At 50.8% G+C, this 21571-nt stretch overlaps 2 protein-coding genes across 4 annotated transcripts; one reads left to right on the plus strand and one right to left on the minus strand.

Moving 5' to 3' along the window:
• Positions 1–2641: 2641 nt before the first annotated feature.
• KLHDC8B (kelch domain containing 8B) lies at positions 2642–18240 on the minus strand. 3 transcript variants are annotated; one of them, XR_011483760.1, is made up of 7 exons: positions 18087–18240; positions 16663–17172; positions 15456–15620; positions 14902–15126; positions 14699–14800; positions 4177–6321; positions 2642–2727 (listed from the first exon to the last, which is right to left on the minus strand). XR_011483760.1 is itself a non-coding variant. In XM_070456116.1 (6 exons), exons 2-6 carry the CDS (start codon positions 17036–17038, stop codon positions 6245–6247), a joined length of 945 nt encoding a protein of 314 aa, XP_070312217.1. In that variant the 5' UTR covers positions 17039–17172; positions 18087–18240; the 3' UTR covers positions 2800–6244. The 3 variants fall into 3 exon arrangements, 2 of the variants coding, with proteins under 2 accessions (XP_070312217.1, XP_020771447.1); XM_070456116.1 differs by lacking the exon at positions 2642–2727 and having other exon boundaries at positions 2800–6321; XM_020915788.2 differs by lacking the exons at positions 2642–2727; positions 4177–6321 and adding an exon at positions 13412–14269 and having other exon boundaries at positions 18087–18234.
• CIMIP7 (ciliary microtubule inner protein 7) lies at positions 3380–12640 on the plus strand. The gene is made up of 5 exons (XM_020915787.2): positions 3380–3479; positions 4594–4715; positions 6649–6762; positions 11757–11813; positions 12223–12640. Exons 2-5 carry the CDS (start codon positions 4689–4691, stop codon positions 12637–12639), a joined length of 615 nt encoding a protein of 204 aa, XP_020771446.1. The 5' UTR covers positions 3380–3479; positions 4594–4688; the 3' UTR covers position 12640.
• Positions 18241–21571: the final 3331 nt, after the last annotated feature.

Consider the following 21571-nt stretch of genomic DNA (forward strand, 5'->3'; position numbering starts at 1 on the left):
GGTGCGCTCTGACCAATGAGAGTTAACCCCCTCCCTCTGGGCCCGCCCCTGCCGCAGCAAGCTGTTAACGGTTTTAACGGTCCTAATGGTTTGAACTGTGAAGCCTTTATCGTGGGCCAGGTCTGCTGACCTACATTTCACCACATACTGCTGTGCAACACCCAGCCCACACGCACCTGACGAGAGGGACCCTCACACGTGCATACTCATACCCTGCTGTCTACCCACACCTTGCCCTGAATTCCCTCGCTGATGCAGACGCTCTCAGATGCTCTCAATTTAATGCACAATAGTTATAGATAGCTGTCTAAGCCGTGACATGGCTTGAGATCACCAATGAAGGAGTATGGATGGAAAACAAATTGTTTTGAGTCTCAAGACAAACGCAAAGTTTAGAGGCTTCAATGAGGAAAAAGCAGCAAAGGAGTCAGAGTAGGAGTGGTCAGGGATAGGGGAGGAACACCAGTAGTGACCTCTGAGGAGTTGTGGAAGCCTCCGGGACCATCCATCAAAGAGGAAGTTAGTGTCAGATGCTGCTAATGAATCAAGGAAAATGAGAATTAATTATTGGTGACCTTGACAAGAGCAGTTTTAGTGATGTAGTGGGGACAAAAACCTGATTGGTATGTGGTTTCAAAAGACTTAGCTGATAAAAGACTAGTATCTAAAATGTATTTCAAAATACTCAACAATAGGAGAGAACTTTAAAGATCAGAACACCTCTTGAAAGAAGATACACCGGTTGGCAGATAAACAGGGAAAACGTTCAACAGTGTATGTCATTAGAGAAACACAAAATAAAATAGATACCAAGGGCTTCGTCATGTCTAACTCTGCAACCCCCACAGACTATAGCACACCAGGTTTCCTTGTCCTTCACTGTCTCCTGGAGTTTGCTCAAACTCAGGTCCATTGAGTTGGTGATGCCATCCAACCATCTTGTCCTCTGTCACCCCCGTCTCCTCCTGCCCTCAATCTTTCCCAGCAACAAAAAGAATTGCCAAAACCCAGAAGCTGGCAACGCAAAATGCTGGTGAGGATATGAAGCAACAGGAACTCTCATCCATTGCTGATGGGAATGCTAAATGTACAGCCACTTCAGAGTACGTTTTTGACAGTTTCTTATAAAACTAAACTTAAAAAAAATAAAATAAAATAAAACTAAACTTACTCTTACCAATGATCCATCAATCATGGTCTTTGGTATTTACCCAAAAAAGTTGAAAATGTATGCATGCAGAAAAACCTGCACATAGATATTTGTAACAGCTTTATTCATAATTGCCAAAACTTGGAAGCAACTGAGATTTTATCTTCAGTAGGTGAATGGATAAATAAACTGATACATCCAGACAATGAAATTCAGGACTAAGAAAGAGTTATCCATTAAGCTATGAAAAGACATGGAGGAAACTTAAGTACATTGCATTTACTAAATGAAAGAGGCAAAGCTTGAAAAGGCTACCTACTGCAGGATTCCAACCGTATGATATTCTGGAAAAGGCAAAACTATGAAGATAGTAAAAGATCACTAGTTGCCAGAGGCTAGAGGGGGCGGGAGGGTTGAATAAGTGGAGCACAGAGGGTTTTTAGGGCAGTGAAACTATTGTGTATGATACTATTATGTTGGTGCAAATGTAACTGCAGTTTTGGACCATGAACTTTAAATCATAACTAGGCTCAGGCACATCTTTATTAATCAAAATAGGAACCATTACAATCAACATAATTTTGCCAATGAGAAATGTTTGTTTATTCCTGTAGCATAAAAATCCATGCTTCAGGAAATGAGGAACTCTTGGAAAGCATTTTCTGCCTCCTGCTGGTTGTGGAAGCATTTTCCCTGCAAAAAGTTGTCAAGATTCTTGAAGGAGTGGTAGTCAGTTGGCGAGAGATCAGGTGAGTATGGCCAATGAGGCAAAACTTCATAGCCCAATTCATTCAGCTTTTGAAGCATTGGTTGTGTGACGTACAGTCAGGTGTTGTGGAGAAGAATTGGGCCCTTTCTGTTGACCATTGCTGACCGCAGGCATTGTAGATTTTGGTGCATCTCATTGATTTGTTGAGAATATTTCTCAAATGTCATGGTTTCACTGGCATTCAGAAAGCTGTAGTGGATCAGACCATCAGCAGATCACCAAACAGGGACTGTGACCTTTCTTTTGATGCAAGTTTGGCTTTGAAGGCGCTTTGGAGCTTCTTCTAGGTCCAGTCACTGAGCAGGTTGTCACCAGTTGTATAAAATCCTACTTTTTGTCTCATGTCACAATCTGATTGAGAAATGGTTTGTGGTTGTTGCACAGCATAAGAGAAAATGACCCTTCAAAACTTTTTTTTTTTTTTTTAATTTTCAGTCAACTCATGAGGCACCCACTTATTCAGCTTCTTCACCTTTCCAATTTGCTGAATGCCAAATGCCAAACCATAGACTGGTTAATGTTGAGTTCTTGGGCAACTTCTTGTGTAGTTGTGAGAAGATCAGCTTTGATGATTGCTCTTAATTAGTAGTTACCAACTTCTGATGGCCGACCAGTATGCTCCTCATCTTCAAGGCTCTTTTCTCTTGCAAAACTTCTTGAACCACCACTGCACTGTATGTTCATTAGCAGTTCCTGGGCCAAATGCTTCACTGATGTTGTGAGTTGTGTCTGCTGCTTTACAAACCATTTTGAACTTGAATTAGAAAATTGCTCGAATTTGCTTCTTATCTGACATCATTTCCCTGGTCTAAAATAAATATAAAGTAAATGATAAATAATAAGTCATTAGTAAAAACACATAAAGAAATACACATTAAAATGATGTATAACAACCACATTTATTTAAAAATGTATTCCAATATCAAATGGCAACTTTCAGCAATGCAAAACTTCAATTACTTATGTACCAACCTAATATAATGGTGCATACATGTTATTATACATTTGTCCAAATCCATAGAAGGTACATCACCAGAAGTGAACTCTATGGTAATCTATGGACTTTGGGTGATAATGATGTGTTGATCCTGGATCGGCATTTATAATAAATGTACACATATGTGGGAGCAGAAAGTATATGAGAAATCTGTGGACCTTCTGCTCCATTTTTCAGTGAGCCTAAAATTACTCTAAAAGATTAAACCTATTAAAAAATAAATTATTAAAAAAAAGAGCAGGAGGAGAGATTTGGTATATCCACACAATGGAAAACTACTAAGCAATAAAAAGGAATAAACAGCTGACAGGTACAATGACATGGATAATTCTCAAAATAATTATACTGAGTGAGAAGACAAATTCACAAAAGAACACATACTGAATGATTCCATTTACATAAAGTTCTAGAAAATGCAAATTAATCTATCATAATAGAAAGACAAACAGCCTCAGCAGTTGCCTGAGGCCAATGAATACCCTAGAGAAGGAATACCAATGGGCAAAAAGAAACTTGAGGGTGATGGATGTGTTTGCTGTCTTGATTGTGGTTATGTTTCGTAGGTATATACATACATTGTGTCAAATTATACAATTTTTTTTGTTTGTTTTTTTTGGCTGTATCTCACCTTTTGTGGGATCTTAGTTCCCCTATGAGGGATTGAACCTGAGCCCTTGGCAGTGAAAGCGCCAACTCCTAACCACTATACTGCCAGGGAATTACCCCTACAACTACTTGACTTACCATTTTTAAGATTTATTTCTATGGACTCAAGTATCTGTAGCAGATTTATAGCAACTCCAATATTTTATTGTATAATTATAGGCCAATTTTCTCATTGTTCTCCAGATAACCATTCAGCCTTTTTATAGTTCTTCCCCTATACAGATATAGCAGTGAACTTCCTGTAGTTATGAATACATGTGGGAGGGGATCTCCAGAGTAACTATACTGATAAGGTGGACTTTCTGGCTAGTAGGGCTTGTGCCAATGACACAAACCCTACTGAGTGTTTCCTGTTGTTGAACTTTTCACTGGCACATTTTTAGAGGCTCATCACAAGCTTCTTCATGTTAGAAAAAGGAGTGAACTGTTCACATGCCTATATTAAAAATGAGAGAGACAAAAAAAAAAATGAGAGACAATAATCTGCCTAAGGCTAGTTTGGACTGGAACCATGGTGTCAGATATTTTCATGCTGCTGCTTTTGCTCCACTATTATGCTCTCTCCTCCTTCACTTGGGACCTTGTAACACTCACCTGCCAACAGTTGGTGTTCTCAGTTTCCACAAACTCTTGAGAACTTGACGGAGCCTTAATCTGAAGCGGCATTTTTATCCTAAGAGCCACCAGTCCCTTTAGCATTTCTTCTGACTCCATGAAATGCATTCTAAATTTATATCCCTGGCAGTATGGTTACAGTTTTAAAAATACAGGATTTGCCTCTAAAATGTTCTTTGGTATTTCATTGACTGTGAGTTCATCAGACTCCACTGTGAAGCCTTATATATTTCTATATATAAGAACTCTCCCAAGCTGAGAAGCAGGTTTTAGTGCTGAGGGGCAGGTTTCTCTCAAAGGGAAGAACAGAGCAGAAAGCACAAAGAGGGTAGCAGGCTGGGCACTGCCTCAACAATCAGGAGCATTGTGTAGTCACAACCTCCCTTTGTCACTAAGCAACAAGAAATTGACCTGCTGAGATGCTCATTCTCCAGAAGTAGCCTCAAAAAGACAAGAGGAAAGTTTACCTTTTCTGCTCCTTTCCCGGAAAGATGCAAAGTGCTTTAGTAGGCTCCTGGGTAAGAATGCACTTTACAATTAATCCTAGTCCCTGGCCCTGGGGTAGTACCTGAAATTTGAATGATTCATGGGAGTAAAGTGAGAAGGGTTTTATCTAGCCTCCAGGCTAGAGGAGGACCCCCCAACCGCCCATTCCTGCTCTGCCATTCTGTGGTCCCCCTAGAGCTGACCTACTCTTCCTGACACCATGCCCCCTTCCTTGTGTCCTGGTCTCATGCCTGGATTAGGTGATCCTCTTAGTCCTCTTGCCACCCCATTTATTCCCAGTCTTTTGTTTGATCTTCCCAAACTTCTGTAGTTTGACTGCTCTCTAGATCGGGAACATCTTGAGGGTAAAGACTTTTCTTCTAGCCCTATGTCCCATGACTGGAATACAGTCAAGGTCCAGAAGTACTGTTGAAATAAACTGAACAGACAGGAAGGTCTGGCAAGTAGTATAAGGATGGACAGACAAGTTGGATGACCCAAGCCCTCAGTGGGATGAAAAGATAAGAAGCCTATTTTGATGGCCAGAGGCCAGCTTGGGACAGGTTCTTTCTGCTCAGGGCTGTGATTGTGGAGTGAGCTAGATCCTCCCCAGGGGGCATTGAGAACAATGAGGTCGGGCCACAGGACTTCCCTGGCAGGACATGGTCAACCATGTTGTCAGCCTCATGACGTCAGTACAATACAGCTTCTTATACCCCTGATAGGTGCTCATTTCTGTCTTCTGCCAGTCCTTGTCTCTGAAATTCTCTCCAAAAGTATCCACTTTTGGTGAAGTACTTCTTTTGGAAAGTTCATCCCTTGTTCCAGTTTCAGTCCTTGTCTCTGAAATTCTCTCCAAAAGTATTCACTTTTGGTGAAGTACTTCTTTTGGAAAGTTCATTCCTTGTTCCAGTTTCAAATGGTGCACTGTTCACCCCAGAATAGCAAAGTGTGTGACAAACAGGTGTTCATGACTTTGTCAATAGGTGCAGAATATGGATCAATTTAATCTTTGCTCTTCAGGGACCTTTGACCTTTATTAATGCAGGGAGGACAAGGAAGGCAACTTCCTCTCAGATCCCCCAGGGAAGGACCTCACCACTAAATAGTGTCTCTGTTCTCAAAACTCTGCTCAGTGCTTCCTAAGTCACCCCAACTCAGAACCCATCTGCTTCCCTCCATTACTGAAGTCTTCCCTTCCTCTTAGAATCCATATTCCTAATCCAATCCAGGCCTTGTCCCTCCCTGACCACCTCACTTCTCTTCGACTTGCTCACAGTCTTTTAGTCAATAAGGCCTTTTTTTGTTGTTATTTCTCTCTCTCTCTCTTTTTTTTTTTTTTTGGTTCTTCCAACACAAGTCTCTCTCTGGCTTCTGAATCTTGGCACTTGCAGTTCTCACACATAGGATGCTCTTCGACTGCTCCTTACGTGGCTGACTCCTCCTCACGTTCAGGTACCACCCCCATTGTCATGAGATGCTGTCCCCTGCTGCCTGTCACTCTTGATCCAGTCATCAGCTTCTTTCTTTCCTGACTCTAGTCACTTGTCTTACTTCCTCCCTAGAAGAAAGGTTCATAGGAGCCAGGGTCTTTCTGTCTTTTCACTGCTGCAGGTCGCAGGCCCACATTAGGATGCTCTGAAGAAAGAGAGAGACAGAGAAAGGAAGAGAGGAAGGAGAGAAAGGAGGGAAGGGAGACAGAGAGAAGGAGAGAGGGAGGTGAGAAGGAAGGAAGGAATCCTTTGCTTACACACATAACCCTCCCAGGTGGACCAGCACGGCTGAGGCCAACTGTTCTAATGATGGATGGAGACGTTCCTCTGCTGGCTCCGCTCCAGGGTGTCCCTCCTCCTCTGATTCTTTTTATTCTGTCAGGAAAGCCCAGGAAAGGCTTCTAGCCTGGGAGGTCTAAGACTTGGGAGGGGGCTTGGGGTGGGATTCACCCTCAAGCCTGCCTTTTTACAGCACAACAGTGGCTTCTATGGGCACTACAGAGGCCAATTCAGGAGTGACAGTGCTCGAGAATACCGCCTTGCAGCCAAGCCCCAGCCTCCAGCAGTGTTCCTGCAGCGTTGTCAGGTAGGAAGCAGCCCTGCAGGCAGCTGGGCCACATTCTGCTGCTCTCAGGCCGCAAGAGCAACATCCTCAGCCCAACCACAGCTGAACTGACACCCGAGGCCAGCCTATCCCCAGGACTTGCATGAGTCCTGAGCCCTCGTCCCTGAAATGTCAGACCTTCCCCCCACAGACAGGGTGTATAAGAGCCGGTACCGGGCTGGACAGTGCTGCTCACTGCTCCTTCTAAATGGAGGAAGGATCAGGGCCAAGGTGGGATGGGTGATCATGGAGTGAGAGAGCCTCCAGAACCCAAGAAGTATGCCTTGAGTTTTGCAGACAACTGTCCTTCAGCATGAATTCCCTGATGCCCTGAAAGTCAGTGGTCTAGCTCACAGTCAGCCTCGTCGTCCAGGGGCTCAGGAGTGAGAAGCAAGCCTCCGCTGGTCAGGAGAACAGCATGAAAAGTGGCATGTATCCACCCCCATGGGCTTCCTTAGTGGCTCTGATGGTAAAGATTCTGCTTACAAGGCGGGAGACCCAGGTTTAATCCCTGGGTTGAGAAGATTCCCTGGAAAAGGGCATGGCTTCTATAGAAGCCACTCCAATATTCTTGCCTGGAGACTCCCATGGACAGAGGAGCCTAGCAGGCTGCAGTCCATAGGGTCAACAGAGTCAGACATGACTGAAGCAACTTGGTTGGCACACACACATACACACATTCACCTCCATGCACAACCAAGGAGGACTGGGAGTGATGGCAGAAGTGGCCTAGAGTGGCTGGAAAAGGCTTCTGGATAACAGGAGAGGGATGCTGGACTCCTGTGCCCTCCATGCTTCCTGAGAGAAGTGGTAAGATAGGCAGGTGAGGCCGGCCTGGAAGGGAGCCAGGAGAAGAAAGATCTCCCTCACCTCCATCTCCTTTCCAGCTTCCTTTCAGGTCTGAGGGAAGTCAGCCTGGTGAGAACTGAGTTCACATCAGACTCCTGGCAAAGAGCAGGGTGGAGGAGGGACCTGGAGGTGTGCCTGGAACATGCCCCGCCCACTGCAGCTTCTAGCTTCCCGGCCTCTAGCCAGGTCCTGCTCCCTGCGCCATCTGGATTCGCTACAAATTGCTTTCCCAGGCCAGGAGCAGGGTCTTAGAGTCTGCCATGCCGCAGAGCCTGAGCTTCCTCACCGTGCTCAGTTGGAAGGGCTATCTGTCAGTGCGTACTAAGCCCAAATGTGACTCCAGACTGCTCCTCTGGGGCCCCCTCCCCAGAGAGAATGATGAGATCTGGGTAGCGCAGGGACAGAGGCAAACTGGGCACGTCCTGCTTGGTGTCTGTAGTAGTCCTCAGTGGTAGCTCTCATCCCAAAGACCTGAATATCCTCTCAACCCTCCCACGAACAGAGTAGGGGACATATTTGGGGACCTGTTCTGATTAAAGTCAAGACTTGTTACATGTTGGCATTATCAGCAACCCCAAATAGCATGGCTTTAGGTTGTACAAATGCTAGGTCTCCTGACTAGATCTAAAGCTGTTTTAATTAGTGGAACTGCTCTGGGAAGGTGCACATTTTTTCCCCCTTATTTGCTGAGAGATACCAGGTGTCAGCTAGCTGACTGCAGCTATTCTTGTTGAAAACCTTTCCAATATGTGGCATCCGTTTACCTTTAGTTTGGGGCAGGTATGAATTTTGTCATTCAGATGCAAGAAAATTCTTTTTTCTTTTTACTCTTTTTTTCTTTTAAACCAGACTAATTTATTTCTAGCCTTCACCTGCCTGACTCTTGGGAAATGTTAATCCTGGGCTTGTTTGTTCTCCGGGTCAGACCAAAGAGCCAGGGGCTCATGGTTGGAGGCAGGTCCTGTGGTACCGTGGTTGCTGTGTGCCCCACCCCCACCACACCTCAGTCTGCCACAGAGGCCCCCCCAACTCAGTACCCCTCTAGCTGCACCCTGTTCAGCCTCCACAGGGGCTCTTAGCCCTCCCACCGGCAAACACCGACCCATCCCAGGAAACCTACTTCTCCCCCGAGAACTCTTCTGCTTGTATCCTAGCCCAAGCCCTACCTGCTCAGAGGCCATGAGCTTTACTACCTGAATGGAAAGGGAGCCCTCGGTGGTTTAGAAGCAAAGATGCAGGTGAAATTCTCCTTGGGGACAAGAATACTCTGAACTGCCTGGGCGGAGAGGAAATGACTGCACTTTTCACCAGATTCCCACAGTTGTGAGAATAAAACTCAAGTCAGTGGGAGTTGATAGATTATCCTGTCACTGTAAGAATAGTGAGTTTCCAAAGTCAGAGCTGCCTTCAATAGCTGAGGCATCCACATTCTAGGACTGTGTACAGTTTCATGGCTGAGGATAGAGATGCAGGAACAATCGGGGAGGGGGGCAGTTGGAATATGCCCCAGACCCCTAGATTTTTTAATTGAAGTTTCACTGAGATGACTCGGAGAAGGCAATGTCACCTCACTCCAGTACTCTTGCCTGGAAAATCCCATGGACGGAGGAGCCTGGTAGGCTGCAGTCCATGGGGTCGAGAAGAGTCGGACACGACTGAGCGATTTCACTTTCACTTTTCACTTTCATACACTGGAGAAGGAAATGGCAACCCACTCCAGTGTTCTTGCCTGGAGAATCCCAGGGACGGGGGAGCCTGGTGGGCTCCTGTCTATGGGGTCGCACAGAGTCAGCCACGACTGAAGCAACTTAGCAGCAGCAGCAGCAGCATTAAGATGACTGTAGATTCATAGGCAGTTGGAAGAAGTTGTAAAGAGAGATCCTTTTTATGATTTGCCCAGTTTCCCTCAGTGGTAGCATTTTTTTTTTTTTTTTAGTGGTAGCATTTTGCAAATCTATAGTAGATTATCACCACCAGGATATTGACACGGATGTAATCCACCTCTCTCATTCAGATTTCCCATTTGTGTATGTATTAAATCTATAAAATCTTGGAATTCCCTCGTGGTCCAGTGGTTAGGACTCCATGCTGTCATTGCTGAGGGCCCAGGGTTCAATCTCTGGTTGGGGAGCTAAGACCCCACAAGGCATGTGGTGCATCAAAAAAAATCTATAAAAAAATCTATTTTTAAAAATAATTTTTATTGGAGTATAGTTGATTTACAATGTGGTGTTTCTGCTGTACAGCAAGGCGAATCAGTTACACTTATACATATATCCACTCGTCTTTAGATTCTATTCCCATATAGGTCATTACAGAGTCTTACTTAGAGTTCCCTGTGCTATATAGTAGGTTGTTTTTTAAAATAATTTTTAAAAGCCATTTATTTATTGGACGGTGCTGTGTCTTAGTTACAGCATGAAAGATCTATCTTATTTAAAAAGAAAAAAAAAAAGATCTTCACTGAAGCACGTGAAAGTGAAAGTCACTCAGTCGTGTCCAACTCTTTGCAACTATACAGTCCATGGAATTCTCCAGGCCAGAATACTGGCGTGGGTAGCTGTTCCCATCTCCAGGGGATCTTCCCAACCGAGGGATCAAACCCAGGTATCCCACATTGCAGGTGGATTCTTTACCAGCTGAGCTACCAGGGAAGCCCCTCACTACTGCATGTGGGATCTTTAACTGTGGCATGGGAACTTTTTTTTTTTTTTTTGGCATGGGAACTCTTAGTTCCCATGTGAGATCTCATTCCCTGACTAGGGATTGAACCCAGGCCGCCTGCCTTGGGGGCTCAGAGTCTTAACCACTGGACCACCAGGGAAGTCCCTGTCCTTGTTCATTGATTTAACAGCTAACGTATTGAGCACACTGCCAAGCTCAGTCCTGGAGTTACAGATGTGAGTAAGACAGACCTTACCCATGAGGCACTTGTGTTCTAGTCAGGGGCATCAGATGATGAATAGCAATATATATAGTCGTACAATATGTTAGAAGGTGAAAAATGCAGGGTTGGGGCGATGGAACTCTAGTGGTCAAGGAAGGCCTCCCAAGTGACAGGTGAGAAGGAGTCATGGCCAGCCAGGAGAAGAGTCCCAGGCAGAAGTAAGAGGTAGTTCAAAGGTCCGAGGTGGAAGTAGCTTGTGTGTTTGAGGAGCAATGAGGATGCAGTGTGGCTGGAGGTAGTGAAGAAATCGATATCATGTGGGTCTCATGGACCACTATGATGACTTTAACTTTTATAAACATGAGGAACTATAGATTTTTGGCAAACCAGGAGTGTGATCTGACTTACATATTAAGAGTTATTCTGCCTGCTAAGAGGACAGGAGGCTGGAGGGGCAATGCTAGAAGCAGGGACACCAAGTGGGAAGCTCTTGCAGTATTCAGGCATCAGAAGAATGTGGCTTAGACCAGAGAAGGCAGTGGCCATGATGAGAAGTGGTCTGATCTGGGTACATATTGAAGGAAGTATCCATAGGATTTCCTGGCACACTGGATTCAGGGTGTGAAAGAGAAGAATCAAGGGGCCTCTGGGGTGTTTGGCAAGATCTAACTGCCATGACCTGAGCTGGGGGAGGCTGTAGGTGGGGTGGTTTTGCGGAATGACCCAGAACCAAGACATGTGTTTGGAGATGTCCATTAGACATTTACATGGAAATATGGAGCAGGCAGTTGGCTAATTAGTCTGAAGTTCAGGAGAGAGCTCAAGCTATAAAGAGAAATGTCGGTTTCCAGGTAGTATAATATTTAGGGCCAAGAGCCTGGGTCACTGATGAGAGAGCAAAAGAGAAGAGGAGAGAGCTGGAGCCTAGTCATGAACAATCTAGGGTTAAAGGCCCAGTGTGGGACTTAAAGTACTGCCCCACTGATGAAGGATGTCCAGTAAGATGCCTCAGCCCCTCTCTCAATCGGAGACCCCAAAGGCTTCTGCTTTGGGGGCAAGTGCTGGGATGAGATGCTCCAGGAATAAGCTGTTGCTTTAATTTGTATCTGCCCTTTCAGGATGTTGGCAGTTTAGGGGTGGTGGCACCTGGCAACTTCTCTCCATTATGGGACCCTCAGGTAGCATCTGAGGGACAGCTAAGCATCACTTTTCCCCATTCACCCTCTTTCTGTCTTTCAAGGAACCACCACAGCAACACTTCTTCTCCAAGCATGACAACCGCACTTCTTTTGACAAGGTGAGTGTTGGAGAGAGGAAGGAGAATGGGCAGCCCTCCAGCCTAGGTTGAAATTGAGGTAGGGTGGAGGGGATAAGCCATGGTGGGCAGAGCAGGCTCCTTTATCCAGAGGAGTGTCTGTCTGCCTGATAACCTCTTTCCTCTGGCAAACAGCCATTCCCCAAACAGAGGTCCCTCTGCTTTGGCTTCCTCCATCAGTTTGCCTGAAAATGTGCAAATATCCTAGGGGCCACTGACTTTCTGGGGCTCTATTCACTCTAGAAAGGAAGGCATGGCTGGGATGCAGTTCAAAGAGGCTGGGGTGCAGGCCAGGGAGGCCAGGCATCACCAGGCCTGCTGGGGTATGGGAGGGGCCCAAGGAATCGCCTGGTGCCGAGACTGTGGGCCAAGGGCCCATACCGTTGAGAAGGGGCCCTACTGCCTGCTACAGGGAATCGGAAGGCGGAAAGACTTGGAGCGCCTGTGGCAGCAGCATACCTTCCTGCGCTGGGCACCCTGTGAACTGGAGTTGCGCCAGCTGCGGCCCCTCAAATCCTCCTACCAGACCCAATTCCGGTCCGGGCCAGGACTCAGGGACTTCCCCCAGCGCCTTGTCCACTTTGTGCAGATCCAGCCTCCCCGCGTCAACACCACCTACCAGCAGAATTTCTGCCAGCCTTCCCGGGGTGGCCACTGTGGCAGCGACAACATGGGCCCCCAGACCCCAGTCACTGACACGCTGCCTGACCTCCCGGGGATCCCCAGACCCAAGCTGCTGCAGCATTATCTTCACGCTGGGGTCTCTGAGTGTCTAAACTGGTCCAGAACATTAAACAAGGATGGCTGACCCAGAGGCCCATCTGTGCTTGCAGCCCAACAGGTCTCAGAGGCTGGAGAACAGTAAGCTGGGCCCTCTGCCTGCCTCCTCTCTTGCTTGTGCCGTGGCGCCTTGTGCTAACGTCCCAGGCTAACAGTCCATGAGGGTTACCTTGGACACAGCAGGTGGGTTCCAGGACCCCAAATCCGTTCTGGCCACAAACCCAACCGTGAACCTCCTGCAGTCAGTATGGCTGCAGGGAAAGCAGAGTTAGCAGCCCCTATTGGTGGGCAGCAAAGACTGGAGGAGGAGGCCAGGGCTGGCAGCTTTGCATTTTTGGGAGACTACTGCCTCCAGGGCGTCTGGTGAGTGGCCACACTGCCATCCCTAAGAGACAGCTTCCCCACAGCTGGGACAGAGGGAGCCAACCCCCACTGGACCCCCACCCCCACCACCACCATGGAGGTGAGCAGAGGCCTGGAGGAGATGCTGTGTGACATGGATCTGGAGGTCATTTTAATTATGTGGTATTTGTTTTGTGAGCTGTAACACCCAGGGCAGTGGGAGAGGGTGGTCATCCTAAGTCACAGAAGAGGAGCAGAGGCTTAGGTGGGCCTCTGCTCACCTCAAAGAGTTCTTAGGTAGAACCCTTTGAGGGCTGAGGCCAGATCCTAAAGGCTCCTCTAGACCCTCATCCCTGGGAAAACTGAGGTCCCCAGAAGAGAACCAAGGACATGGGGGGTAACATAGGTAACATAGGGGTAACAGAGGTAACATAGAGTCCACAGCAGAGGCCACAAGCTGGAGTTAGCAGCACTTTTACTTCCACATCTGAACCCCCTCGGTCCTCACAACAGCCCTGTGAGGTAGGCAGGGCAGGAAGGTCCCCGAGGTCCCCATTTACAGATGAGGATGCTGAGGCACAGAGAGGTGAAGTGACTTGCCCGAGGTCACACAGCCAGCAGTGTGAAGGGCCCACAGTCAATGTTCTTCTGGCCCTCTGGAGGTCCCCACATCGACGCCTACACCCCTCTGTGTTCCCGCCCTCTCTGAACTCTTCTGGGTCCACGGGGGCCTTCCAGGCAGGCTGACAGCGAGGAGTTTTCAGGAATAGCCACTGGGGTGGGCCTGATCAACTCCAGGTGGGCACCGAGCCGTGGGGCGGGAGGCCAACTCTGCCCTCTCCCACTTCCCAGTTGGTCAGAGGGCCCAATAGTTTCCAGAGCAAGGGTGGAGCTGGGCATGGTCCACGAATGGATGGGAGTAAAGATGGGTAGAAGGGTGTGTGTGTCCTGTGCTAAAGATGAAGGCCACCCCCACATCCCAGGGGCAGTGTCTCAAGTGCCCTGCCCTGTGTCTCCCTCATCCCACAGAGCCACAGTGAGCTTTCTCAGCAGTGAAAGGAACCACAGACACCCGCTCCTGGCACAGAACTGCTCCTGTGGACAGGTCCCATCAGGCATTCAGACCCCATCACGCAGACACAGTGCCTCCACAGCCTGACTGGGACCCTGGGCCACACCCCCGATGGCAAACAGCCGAGGCCCAGCCTTCAGACTAGAACAGGAGCAGCGGGCTGTGGGCATGGCTGGCAGTACCTCCCAGCGGCGCCGTGCCAGGCTGAAGGCCTCTACAGAGCCCAGGGGGCACGGCTGGTTTCCTGCCAGAAGGAGACAGAGTGTGTAAAGGGCACAGGCTGCAGGGGCTGTAGATCGTTTGCTCCCTGAGCCCACAGCATGGCCCAGCATGCGTTGCCCCGGGACAGGATACCCAGGGTCTTGCTACCCGTTGCCCCATTTCATTACTCATTCATCTGTTCGTTCACATTCCCACTTCTCCATTCATTCAGGGGTCATTTGTCCTGTTTCTATCTTCTGGGCCCCTGTTGCTGCAGAACCCACAGTTAGGTGCTGAGAGACACCCCAAAGGCTGAGCCAGGTAGACCACCCACTGACTGGTTGGGAAAGGGAAACTCATGAAGTCCTGACCCCTGGAGTACCTAGAGAAGGGCAGGAGGTGGTACTCAGGCAGAGGGCTACTGCTTCCTGTCTCGGGCTCCCCTCCTATCCCAAGCCCCACAGAGACTTACCAAGGCCCCCAATGGCCACGACGTGGTCCCCAAGCGAGCCAACCACAAAGTCAGCTCTCTTGTCCCTCATGCGCAGGCTGCGTGGCAGCTTGGTCCAGGAGCCTGCAGGAGAGGCGAGGAGGTGAGAGCTAGCCCCCTCACGCACTCTGCACCCCTCCAGCCCACGGAGAGTGGGAGGGTAGCCCACACCAACCACTGCTCACCATGCTCCAGGTCGAACATCTCCACAGTGTTGACAAAGTGTGGGCGGGAGTAGAAATTGTGGGGCCCGGGCTGCTGCAGGCCACCCAGGCTAAAGACGCTGCCTTCGGCCATGGCACAGCCGGCAAAGGCCCGGCGGCTGGGCAGGCTTGGGTGTCGGGTCCAGGTACGGGCCTCCAGATCAAAGGCCTCAAAAGCAGTCACTGGGAGCTTGCCCTGGCGGCCCCCTGCCAATGGAATTGGGGCACCTGGGAGGCGGCCCTAGTGGGGGTGGGCCTGGCAGGCCCTTCTTTTACCAGGTTGCTGAGCCTTTACCACTGCCCGCCCCAGCCACCCATACCCAGCTGTGTGCACACCAGAGCATGGATCAACCTCGAAGACCCATAGGTGCTGGGCTTTGGTTTTCCAGCCTCAGCAGGGCCACCGAAAGCGCCTCAGAGCAACCCTGACTCAACCCAACAAAGGGGCTCTTGTCCCACCATCCCAGACTAACCTATAGGGATACATTTGAAGCTTCTGGACCTCAAGCCACTTTGGCACATCCCCAGGTCCTTACCCAGGACATAGATCTTGTTTCCATGCAGGAAGGTGGAGGCCCCGTAGCAGGGTGTGGGCATCGAGGGCAGCGACAGCCAGCAATCCCGGCGGGGTTCATACACCCGAACCTGGGCCTGGGGGGCCGTGTCAGGGCCCATTCCCCCCAGTGCATATACCATACCATCTGCAGAGAAAAGAGTAATACAGACTATCCCTGGGCCTGGCCACAGTCCTCCACCCTGACAACTGCCCTGGTCAGGCCTGGGACACACCTATTTACAGTACCCCCTCTCTAGCAGCAGACACCCTCCTGCCTGCATGGTGTGGGGGATGGGAGAGTTAGGATCCCCACTCTGGCCAGGGCCCCTTCAAGTGAAGAGCAGGAGGCAGTTGATCTAATTATAATCCGTCTCCGTCTCCCTGGAGACGCTATGGCAACCAAGTCTGGCATCCAAGCAGGACGGTGGTCAGACCTAGAGGCCACAAGGTGGGAATTATCATGGGGGAAGAAGATTGGGGGTCGGTTTAAGCCAGAGGCGGGGGCCATATGGAGATCTGTTCAACAGGGAGCTCAGACTGGGGAGAGGGCTCTGGGGATCAGCTGGGGGACTGGGAGAAGGAGCTTGGGCCTGCAGGATGAGGGTGCTGTCCATGAGCCTTCTGCCAGCACTTTTGTAGCCTGTCCTCTCACTAGAGAAGGTTCTTGCCCTGTGACACCCTCAAGAGTCAGCTGGGGGCACGTCTGAGGGCCTTGGGGAGATGGCCCATCAGCTAAGGGCTTCCATGGCAACTGCCTCCAGGCCAGCTTGGCTTTTGTCCATCTCCTCTCCCAGGTTTGTTTGTGTGGCGTGAGGAATTTAAGCACTCGCTGGGCTCTGAGCCAAGGCCCTGCTCCCCTCCCCACCTCCCAGACTATTTATAACTATGGGAGCTATTGGGCCACCCCTTCTGGTCTCTCAGAGAGGAGGAATGGGGCAGAGAGGTGGCCTGGCCCTCCCATCATGCTGGCAGCTAGCCAGGGCTCTGAGTCTCAGCTCACAGCTGGAAAACGCAGTTAAGACTGCTGCTGGCCCAGCTCAAAACTAGGTACAGGAGGCAAATCCATGTCCAGGGCACCCAGGCAAAATGTACAGCTCCCACCTAACCTCTGAAGGTAAAGGGACCAGGTCAGGAAAGGTTGGAGGCTGCTGGGGCACCTGAGGGACCTTCCCTGGGAGGCCACTCACCTCTCTCCACAGTCGCAACCCCCATGGCGGCCTGAGGGAGAGTGGCCCGACGCTCCCAACGGCCCTCGTCAGCCAGGAAGGCCTCCACAGCAGCTACCGGACTCTGGCCCTCATCCACACCGCCCACCACTAGCACCTGCTTGCCCAGTACCACAGCAGCCGCACCAGCCCGGGCAGTGGGCAGGGGCGCCAGTGCCACCCACGTGTGCGAGGCCATATCCAATGTCTCAGCAGTGTCCAGAGGCAGTCCAGCCCGACCACAGCCCCCCAACACAAGCAGGTGCCCATCCTGGTACGCCACTGTGCCATATACCCGGCAGGTGGGCATGGGTGGGAACACCTGCCAAGCAAAGGCCCGGCCTCCTCCTGTAGCCATGGTGTTCACCTACAGTGGCAGGCCATGCTATCTGCTCAGGCTGTAGGCCTCAGTGAAGGGCATGATGGGGCCTCATCTTGACTCTACGGGGGATATAAGGGAGTGTGGGGCCAGTCCAGGGAGTTGGTCTTCACCTACAGAAGAGAAGGAAAATGAAGAGTCAGAGCCACTGATACTGATGAGCACCCTGGCCCCAAACTGCTGATGGGAAAAGCAGAGGGAGGACCCACCCCCACTGGCTAGCACACTGATGTGGATTCCCTCCTGGAGTGGGAAGGAGGGCAGTCTCCCAGTTACCCAGGCAACTTCCCCACTGCCTCTGGGGCTCGAGGAACTCTCCTCCCATACCTTGCCGTCACCTAGTTGCTCCCCGGTTAAATCCAGGTCTAGGTGGGAGGTAAATTAACTAGGATAGGACTTTGCACACCAGCCTGGTTCCCTTCCCCTCAACAGTCCACACCCTGGTGCTCTGCATAGGTGGAGTTAGACTGGACCCTCCCCTTTACTGGCTTCCAGGCTGCTCTGGATAGCCATTGGGGTCTCCCACCTACTGCCAAAGATCAGACTCCAGGGTATCCTTACATCCCATTTGGGAATCATTCCATAGAGTCCATCCATTCCTAGGCAAAAGACCAATATCAGGGTGGTGGAACCGGGAGGGGAGGGGCTGGAGGCCAGAGTTCCACATTTCCCCTCAAGGTCTATCCTCAGGGGTCTGCCCATGCCAGGTCCCCAGAGAGCAGCCTTCTTGATGTCCGGAAAGGGGAGGAAGGTGATTTGGGGAACCTAGGAGCACTGACGTTGCCAGGGCGTTGCCAGCAGGAATGGATAGCTGGACTTTACAGCAGACCCCCAAGTTCCCAGGCTTCTCCTTTCCCAAGGGGGGCCATATTCCTAGGACCCCTGGCGCCAGGGCCTCCTGGCCCCAAACTTCCAGCTCGGGTAACGCGGAGGTGAGGGGACGGGGGGGCGGGTCCTGACAAGCGTGCTTGGGGCTCTACACCCCGCGCCCCAAACTTCCCCTGAGCGCGGCTCCCGCGGGACTCACCGGGCCGGGGCTCCGGCGCCGCCGGGCGCAGGGTCCACGGCTCTGGCTCCGCTCGTGCCGGCTCTGGCTGGGGCTGAGGCCGGGCGCCGGCGGGGCTCAGGCTCTGCTCCGGCGCGGGGCGGGGCTGGACGGGGTCCGCCCCTCGCCCCCCCCCCCCCCCCGACTTGGGAAACCCTTCCCCCTGCTTTAACCCTGCACCTGCCGTGGCCGGAGCAAGGCGCACCGACCTATGGTCACCGGCACACGGGTGAATGGACAGGCGGACACGTGGACACTGGGCCTGCCCAGGACTTGGGGTCCGACCTCGGGCGGCGGGGAGAAAGGACGCGGCGATGGGCCTCGCGATCCGTGTAGGATGCGGGCGGTTCTGAGCGGGACCCAGCCTGGGAGCACCCGCGAAGGGGCCGACCAGCAGAACCTCGGGAATTAGGGAGCGGGCGCCCGCCCACCGATACAGCGCTCACAAGAGCCCACGACAGGCTTCGCGGCGGCGCCCCCTTGAGGCCTCTTAGGGAATGGCTTTGGCCTTTGGCGTGAGCAATGGCTGGGTCTCCCTTTCCCAAGCTCGAACACAGAAGAGGTTGTGTGATGCACATCGAGGCTAGCCGTGGGTGGAGGAGCAGAAGGTGCCAGCCTCAGTCCTTGACAGGCCCTTCCACAGGTCTGGGTGGGGACAGTTTGTGTGGGGGAGTGTACCTGAGCAAAGGATGAAGAATCAGAGGCCACGGACCTCCCAGGCAGGTCACTCTGGGCTTGTCCCGTGGGGCCTAAGGCCTGGGCTACTCTGGGACCCTAGGCACGTTGTGACTGTCCATCCTCACGGTCCTGTGTCTGCCTCTAGCCAACTCTGGGGTCAGGCAAAAGCAAGTTGGTGTGACAGAGGCCAACCTACCTTAGACCCAGACCCTGGCTCATCCTATCTTCTGAGCATTAAGAGTACTGGCTGAGTCTGTGAGCTGGGGCCCATTTGTACAGTGGTCACCTAAGAGCAGAGGTCCTCATGGATGTTTGTGCTTGCTACCATCCTGTCCCTATTTTATAGACAGTCTGCCTCATTTTCCCCAGAAGCACACCTGGAGACTGAGACAGAAGTGCACATAGTTAGTGTGGGAAATGAGGACAGGAAGCACCAGCAGGAAAGTGGCAAGAAGACAGGGAAACCAGCCAATTAAGAGTGTGTCAAGCAAGTTCCCGCTGTGGGCAACTGGGACCAAATCCTGCTGCGGACTCTGGGAGCCAGTGTAGGACCATGGGCCTCACATTATTGTTCCAATCAGAGCAAGGATTGCTAAGGTACTGATGCTCAAACCTCCATCAGAAATGGGCTGAGAGGAGCTCCGGGGCATGAATACCTTAGCCTGCCTTCTCCATGACCAGAGAGTCTTCAGTCCCTTTCAGGCCCTGGCAGATGGAGTTAGAGGGCCGGCAGGGAAATAGTGCCAAGGCTGGTTGCAGATCCTGGCTAGAAGGCTTCCATCCTCCCACTCTGTTCTCTCAACATGCTCCTCACTCAAACCACTGGTACCTTCCTCCTTAGGGTATTCACACTGTCCTGCACACCCTCTCACATTTCTCACTATTCCCTTTCCAGGCCTCTTCCCCCTCTCCTTTCCAGCAATTAAGCACATGAAAGCGTCCTACCTTTAGCTACATCCAAGCACCCAAAGTCCCTCCAGTGTCCCCTTCCTTCCAGTCAAACTCTTGAAGTCATCTTCTCTTACAGGTTCCACTGCCTTAATGTCAACCTTATATCTGCTATCACTGCTCCTCAAAACTTGGTCTTGCCAAAGTCACCATGGGACACCATAAAAAATGGGGGAGGGATGCTATGTTCTTTTTCTTAACTGAAATTTTGCTGGCATCTTCAAAGCTTCACCCCTTGTGACCTTGGCTCTCCTGTTGCTTGTCTTGTCTCTTGGAGTCTTTTACAGGCCCTGCTTTCTCTCCCACCCTAGGAAGAGGCTCCTCTAGACCCAGCCTTAGCTTTCCTCCTTGGCACATAGACTCCTTCCTGGGGTGATCCCTTCAAGACCACTGGCCTCCTTCACATCTAGATCTTCACCAGATCTCTGCTTTGGTGGATATGGGTCTAGGGTCCATCACTCAGGGCTAGAAAAGATGCCAAATGGAGGGAGTTCCCTCATGGTCCAGTGGTTAAGAATCTGCCTTGCAATGCAAGGAATACAGGTTCAATCACTGCTCAGGGTACTAAGTTCCCACATGCCTCAGAGCAACTAAGCCCATGTGCCATAACTAGAGAGTCCATGTGCCACAACAAAAGCATGACACAAGGAAGATCCTGTGTGCCACAACTAAGACCTGACACAGCCAAATAGATAAATATTTAAAAGATGCCAAGTGGAAAGCAAGGGCTGGATCCTGGGATGACCCTGTGGTCTCTTCAGCCTCATCTCATCTGATCGCAGTCAGCATCCGCCAGAGTCTAGGTCAAGTCAGACTTGGTCCTGATGAATGATCCCAGAGAGTTCCATCCCAGATATATTGGGTGCCAAGAGGCAGAAGGATCAGCCTCCCCTCAGAGAACTAGGCACCCCAGACCACTTTCCTTCAGCCATACAATTCCCTTGGTTCTAACGTCTGGAAGAGATACAGACTGGGGATGGACCTACCCTTTTTTGTCCTCCATTTTGCACTGACTTCTAGACTGGACATCACCAGAGATGTATCCTCTTTTTTGGACACATCTAGGCCCATGCCATCCCTGGAGGCTGGGCTCTGCTTCTTCATGAAAGTGGATTCTATTTACACAGGCCTGGTCCCACTTGCATACAGAGGGCAACTCTGCTGGCTGTGGAAGAGAACTTGGGCAGGTGAGGCTGCATTGGTCCTAAGAATGAACAGTTAATCCTCAACCATGGATGGGGCAGAAATGGGGCTCACTCACAGTTGGGGACTGAGAGTGCTAAGGTGGGACTTCCTGATTGCACCCTCTGAGACCCTGGCCTTTAAGAGCCCACAATTCCCTTCTCTCTACCAACACAAGGGGACAAGAAGCATTTACTCCAGAGGAGCAGGAGAGTTTGCATTTCCTGCTGGATATCTTGGCTATGCTTAAAGGCACAAAGGACCCCAACCATCAGGGCTGAAGCCCTGAGGTGCTTAGGGGCACAAGGTTAGGCCTCGAGTGGAGTGTCCTTCTCTTTAGGAGTGCCCAGACCCCTCTGTATAGGCAGAGAAACATAGAGTAGCCAGAGGATCCTGGGGTTTTATGGGGAATGAGAAGGGCTATTAACCAGTGCCCAGATGAAGCATCCAGACACCCTCTGTGACTGCCCATAGGCTTCTAAAAGCCTCTGCCCCTCACACTCCTGCACAGGCTCCCAAAGGTTTAGAGCGATCCCTGCTGCCACCTCCTCCAGGAAGTCGTCTCTGGTTCCTACTCGTCCGGCCCCTAGACTTTGGGGGAAACGGGGTCTCGGGAGGTCAAGGGTCATTAGGGCGGGCCAGGTCCCGGAAGCGGAAGC

Source organism: Odocoileus virginianus, chromosome 26 (assembly GCF_023699985.2).
Source record: "Odocoileus virginianus isolate 20LAN1187 ecotype Illinois chromosome 26, Ovbor_1.2, whole genome shotgun sequence".
Classification (NCBI taxonomy): Eukaryota; Metazoa; Chordata; class Mammalia; order Artiodactyla; family Cervidae; genus Odocoileus; species Odocoileus virginianus.